At 45.1% G+C, this 6,000-nt stretch overlaps 1 protein-coding gene across 3 annotated transcripts in view; it reads left to right on the plus strand.

The window, feature by feature from the left end:
* Lyn (LYN proto-oncogene, Src family tyrosine kinase) overlaps positions 1–4,180 on the plus strand; it is a 115,971-nt gene extending 111,791 nt beyond the window's left edge. For 2 of the 3 annotated variants that reach the window (NM_030857.2, NM_001111098.1), the window contains exons 12-13: positions 154–285; positions 2,317–4,180. In NM_030857.2, coding sequence (NP_110484.1) covers positions 154–285; positions 2,317–2,519 — 335 coding nt within the window. In that variant the 3' untranslated portion in view covers positions 2,520–4,180. The remainder of the gene's footprint in view (positions 1–153; positions 286–2,316) is intronic. The other variant, XM_006237834.5, reaches the window with a different exon arrangement.
* Positions 4,181–6,000: the final 1,820 nt, after the last annotated feature.

Here is a 6,000-nt window from a genome sequence, read left to right on the forward strand (position 1 = left end):
GACATTTGACACCATGTCCATTTTGATTGTGCATGTATCTTTTCTATTCCAAGTAAATTACTTGAATTTCTTTTAAAAAAAAAGTCAAGGAAGAAAATTACCTCTAACCCATTAGCTTAAACCTGGAGTAAGAGCCCATGTCTTCCTCTTCAGGTGCCAAGTTCCCTATCAAGTGGACGGCTCCAGAGGCCATCAACTTCGGCTGCTTCACTATCAAGTCTGACGTGTGGTCCTTCGGAATTCTCCTGTACGAGATCGTCACCTATGGGAAGATTCCCTACCCAGGTATCACTTCCCCACACCCCCCTCCAGTGCGAGGGAAGAACCAAGCACCCCGAAGACAACAGTCTCGTCTACCTGTGCTCCTGACAGCTTGGGGTCGTTACCTTTTATGCAAATCTTGCTGAAAGATGCTTAGATGCTCCTTTGTCTCTACTCACTCTTCACCCTGTGCACTCGGCACTGCTCTGGGTGTTTCGGTGAGGCAGATTAGACACGAGTGTGCCCCTCTCTGCCAAAACGGGGCTCCAGATGGGGCAGAACATGTACAAGGAACGAGGGTCTTCAATGTCTTCTGCTAGTGGTGAGAACTGAGGTTAAATATTGGGCTGGTATGGTTAACTTGAAAGGTCAGTTGGGTCTAACATTGGTTTGTGTGCATGTTGTTGACTTCTCAGCCTACCTGTGCAGCTCTTTCTGCCGGTTATGGGATCTGAGGACCTGAAGGAATAGGGCAGACTACAGTCGGATGCTTCAGAAACCTTATTTAAGTTTCAGTGTAGTTTTATATACAAATATAACAACAACAACAAAAAGGCAACGATCCAAGGAAGGTTGTGTGAGGTCAGAAAACCATGCAAACAAGCATCAATAAGCACATACTATATATTAACAGAGTAGCCCTTTCCCAGAACTTTCTCAGGACAGACCAATCTAAACACTATCATCTGGCGCATACTATAGATTATAGTATATCTGGGAAAGCAAGGCAGAAAGCAGCATGCAGATTCAGTGTACACTGACCAGACTTGGTGCTATAGTTATGTTCTGCATCCAGCAAGCATAATCATGTCTTATAAATTGAGTGTAAATGTTTAACACAGTAGGCACGAAGCCATATCCAAGAACAAGCCAAGGAACAAAGTGCTCTTGAAGTAAAAGGCCCTTTTCCGTTTTCCCTGGAGCCTCTCTCACAGTTCCCCAAGGTATTTTCACTGTGGGTCATTCTTTGGCCACGTTCAGACAGTATGTGCATGTTAACATGAAGGAGTTATTTAGAAGCATGCTGGCGCATGCGTGTGTATGAGTGCCAATACACATGTATACATACACGTGCTTGTAGAGGCCAGAGAACAGCACTGAGTGTCATTGTTTAGTGCCGTCAATTGAGTTTGAGATAGTCCCTCAGCCTGGAACTTGCCAAGTAGGCTAGACTGACTGGCTAGTAAGCCCCAGAGATCTGCTAGTCTTACCTCCACCGCCTCCCAACCCCCACTCTCCCCCTGAGTTCGTATTACAAGTGTGTGCCAGCTTCCTTGGCTTTTTTTTTTTAAATATTTATTTATTTATTTTATGTACAGCATTCTGCCTGCATATGTGACTGCAGGCCAGAAGAGAGCACCAGATCTCATTACAGATGGTTGAGAGCCACCATGTGGTTGCTGGGAATTGAACTCATGACCTCTGGAAGAACAGTCAGTGCTCTTAACCCCTGAGCCATCCCTCCAGCCCCACTTCCTTGGCTTTTAATGTAGGCTCTGAGAATCTAACTCAGGCCACGGTGCCTATGAAGCATGCCTAGTTTTGCTTTTGCAAATCTATGCCTTCTTGACATGCATACCCGCTCTAGAACATACGAATTGAGATGCTCCAAGTTCCTTCTGTCCTAATTTGCTGAGAAAGAGGCACATAAAACACTGTGGTTTAAAACAGCGGGAGTTCCACACTATTATGGATGCTCAAAAAAAAAAAAAATCCAAGAGATCAAGAGTTGGTAAGGCAGATTTCATCTGAGGTCTCTCTCGCTGGATAGCAGATGGCTGTCTGATCCAGTTGGCATTCTGTGGTCTTCCATGTGTCTGCAATGTGATCACCTCTTCTTGGAACGATCCCAGTCACATTGGATCAGAACCCAGCTACAGGGTTCATTTTAAGTTAATCATCTCTTTATAGACCTGATCTCCAATCACAGCCCCACTCTGGCAGTTAAGACTTCAATCTGTGATTTGAGGAGAACGTACCCCACCCTTGCAGCGTTGTGCCATTGAGCCAGGCTTCTAAACTCAACATGATCGCTTTTGTTTGTTTGGGCCTTAGGGAGAACTAACGCAGATGTGATGACCGCACTGTCACAGGGGTACCGAATGCCACGAATGGAGAACTGTCCAGATGAGCTCTATGACATCATGAAAATGTGCTGGAAGGAATCAGCAGAGGAGAGGCCAACCTTTGACTACTTACAGAGTGTACTGGATGACTTCTACACTGCCACGGAAGGGCAGTATCAGCAGCAGCCATAGTGGGCATGGAGACCAGCCCACTGGAGCTCATAGGAAAAGCAGCCGTGGCGGAGAATACCAGGACCCTCTGTGTTCCTGGTTCCTGTGGACAGGATGCATTAACTCAGGAAGAACATCCTGGACAGAGGATGCTGTTTCATACATGGGTGGCCACTGCTCAGTGGGACCACGGTCAGAATACAAACACCCCCTCTCTCCAATAAGCACACTGGCTCTACGTGGGCCAAGTGACTCAGGTTCAGAGACTTGCAACAAATTCCCAGATGCAACAAGAACTAAACTCACTTAGCGAAAGTAAACCCCGTGCACAGCAGATGCTCCCTTACCTTCTCAGTGCTTTGGCTTACTTTCTTAAAAACTACTAATCCAGCCTGTTGAATTTTACAGGCGAAGGCCACGAGCTTTAAAACATCTTCTCTAAATTCGAATGGTTTTTTTTTTTTTTTTGGCTTGGGAAGTTTGATTCCTCCTCACCTCCCACCTCACCCCCCAGAAAATGAGACGATTAAACATTTTCCTTTGCGGTAAGATCACTGGACCTAAGGCAGCACTCACTCCCCCTGCAGGAGCGCTGTGCGTGGGTGGGCACGCAGAAGGACCTTTGCTGAACTGGAGCCCTTTGGACAGAAAAGCCTCAAGTTCTGCCCTGTAGAGGAATGTTTGTAATGGTCCAGGTATTTCAGTCACAGGTTTCTCTCAAGGCTTTCCTGATGGTGTCCTTTGGGAGAAACGTAAGCGTCTCTCCTAGTCTGTCAGGACTTTATGAGACCCTCCAAAAATACAAAGCATTTCTCTCATTGCCTCAAATGACTTGAACATTTTATAAATCATATAGTATAGTCGTACTCTAAGGAAGTTAAAATGCCATGTTGGGGGCTATTTTTGTGACTCAGTAATCTTTTCTAAATTGTGTGGGAGACTATTTACACGTGAAGGTAGGAAGCAGGCAATCATGGAGAAGCCTCTGGTGACCAGAGCAGTTTCGTTACCTGGGTTTTTCCCCTGTAAACTCCCATTAGAAACTGCTGTGTCTGTCCCTTTCACTGGTGTTACTGTGTACATACCTAATATTTCTATTTTTGATTTTATTTTAATACACCCAATAACATCTTGAGGTCTTTGTCTCGTGTATCAGATTCCAACTCCTGTCCGTGCATAAGTAAGAGCCGGTTGGTGGGGAAAGGGCAGGGAGTCATTCTGTGCAGTCACATTGCAGGAGCTTGTGGAGTCTGCGCCTCCAACGCTGGCGTGTTTCCGGTTGGACGCTGGGGTGTTTCCGGTTGGAGGGCTGAGGAGTTGATGCCTGGATGCCCAAGGAACAGGCTTTGCAGGCACCTTTACTGTTGTAATCTGTGTGTTTATTTGAAGCTCTGGGTGCCTAGGGGAAGGGATTGAACGTCTCGTGTTTGTCCAACTTTAATGTGTGTTTTCCCTGATTTTTTTAAAATAGTATCCTTTCAAAGTATTCTAAAGCCCTTCATTCCCAAGTGCCCTGTTTACAAACATGGCATGTGCGTCTTTGGTTACCTGATTTACAATAGCGGTTTTCTGAGGCCCTTCCCACCCCGCACTCTCCACACACTCATTTCGGACTCCCCTGCATTGTCTACTTCATGGGAAGGAAGAGTGAAGAATCCTTAAAGTTAAAGAAATCGCTAAAACATGGCTCAGGATGCATTTTCATTTTCTCTTACTTCTCCCGATCCAGCTTCTTTTTTCCATTTCCATTTCTCTCCTATCGAGTATTTGATCCTTTCTTCCTCATGCTTGCTTCATCAGGAGATAGCAGGTTTGCTGGGGGGGGGGGGGGGGGGGACGGCTCAGTGTGTAAAATGCTTGCTAAGTCTAAGGATCTTCATTTGCACCCCCAGAACTTGTGTAAAACAAAAGGTACTTTGTGCAGTTTCAGTGTTCCTACTGGAGTGGGAGTCAGATACAGGACAGTCCCCAGAAGCTTGAGGTCCAGTTAGCCAGGCATATGCAGCAACAAGCAAGAGACCCCAAAAAGATGAAGGTGAAAAGACCAAAACCCAAGTCTCTGACCACTCAAATGCACACACACATCCATAAGTGTGTGTGTGATGTGTGTGTGTGTCATAATACATCACACACATATCATACACACACATATCTCACACACACATATATACACATCACCTGCACATCATCTACACATACACACAAATTACCTATCATACACACATATCTCTCTCTCCCCCTCCCTTCCTCCTCCCTCCCCAACCCTTCCCCCTTCCCCCACCTCTCTCTCTCTCTCTCTCTCTCTCTCTCTCTCTCTCTCACACACACACACACACACCTACACACACACACACACACACACACAGAGAGAGAGAGAGAGAGAGAGAGAGAGAGAGAGAGAGAGAGAGAGAGAGAGTTCTAAACTCATTTCCATCCTCGCCCCCTTTCTAATCAGCAGAACCACAGGGCTAAGATGTTGAATGAAATGAAATGCTCTTCCGACTGCTGGCTCCGGCTCTCCTGGTTTTACCACCAGCAAAGCCAGCAGCTAAACCCCACCTCCTGGAGGCTCCCTTCCTTCTTCCCCTCCTCCCAGTGGGAGGGCAACTCCACATTTTCCTACTTAAACCTTTTAGATTAGGAGCTGGCAAGTCTTGCTACTTTTGCTAAGGGAAATGTTGACTCTGAGTACACCTGCCATTTACCCCAGGCTTTTTTTTTAACTTTGGCACTTTATCAAAGTTTTCTCCATTTCACACAACAGCCCTGAAATTCTTAAAAGATCTAATTTCATGACTGAGCGATCCAGTGCATTCAACACTGAAGGACTAAACTGGGGCTTGTTTGTTTGTTTGTTTGTTTTCCTTGTTTCCTTGTGAGATAAAATGAGAGCACTTAATTTCAACCTCAAGGCCACTAAGAGCATCTACCTTATAAAATCAAATCCTGAAGAATTTTGGTAGCAGATGAGCCCTGATTCAGTTGGATGTTCTGATTGCCATGGATTTACATTTCAAAAGGATCCAATAAAGTCCACATAGATACGACACGTTTCCTTAAGTAATTTTTTGTGTATACAATATGTCATACAAGCCATGTTTTGAGGCTAGCCTTGGCTACTCTTTTAATTAGGGTCTTATTCCTGGAAACATGGCGGGCAGTTGTGTTTGCACCATAGCTGAGAATTCTACATCGCAGGCAGCAGGAAGGAAGAGTAAGCTACTAGGCCTAAGACTAGCTTCTAAAACCTCAAAGCACACTCCTGGTGACACTCTTCTTCCAACAAGACCACACCTCCTCCAACATGACCACACTTCCTAATAATGACATTCCCTTTGGGGCCATTGTTTTCAAACCACCACAGTCATACACCAAGACTCAGCCTCAAAGTTAATAAAATGTCATGTAAGAGTTAAGCTCACCAATATACTTTTAAAACACACTTTGTAGGGATTATAGCCTTTAAAATTAAATGTTTTGATAATATTTTTGGTCCATTTTA

The sequence above is a fragment of the Rattus norvegicus genome, chromosome 5 (genome assembly GCF_036323735.1).
Source record: "Rattus norvegicus strain BN/NHsdMcwi chromosome 5, GRCr8, whole genome shotgun sequence".
Taxonomy (NCBI): domain Eukaryota; kingdom Metazoa; phylum Chordata; class Mammalia; order Rodentia; family Muridae; genus Rattus; species Rattus norvegicus.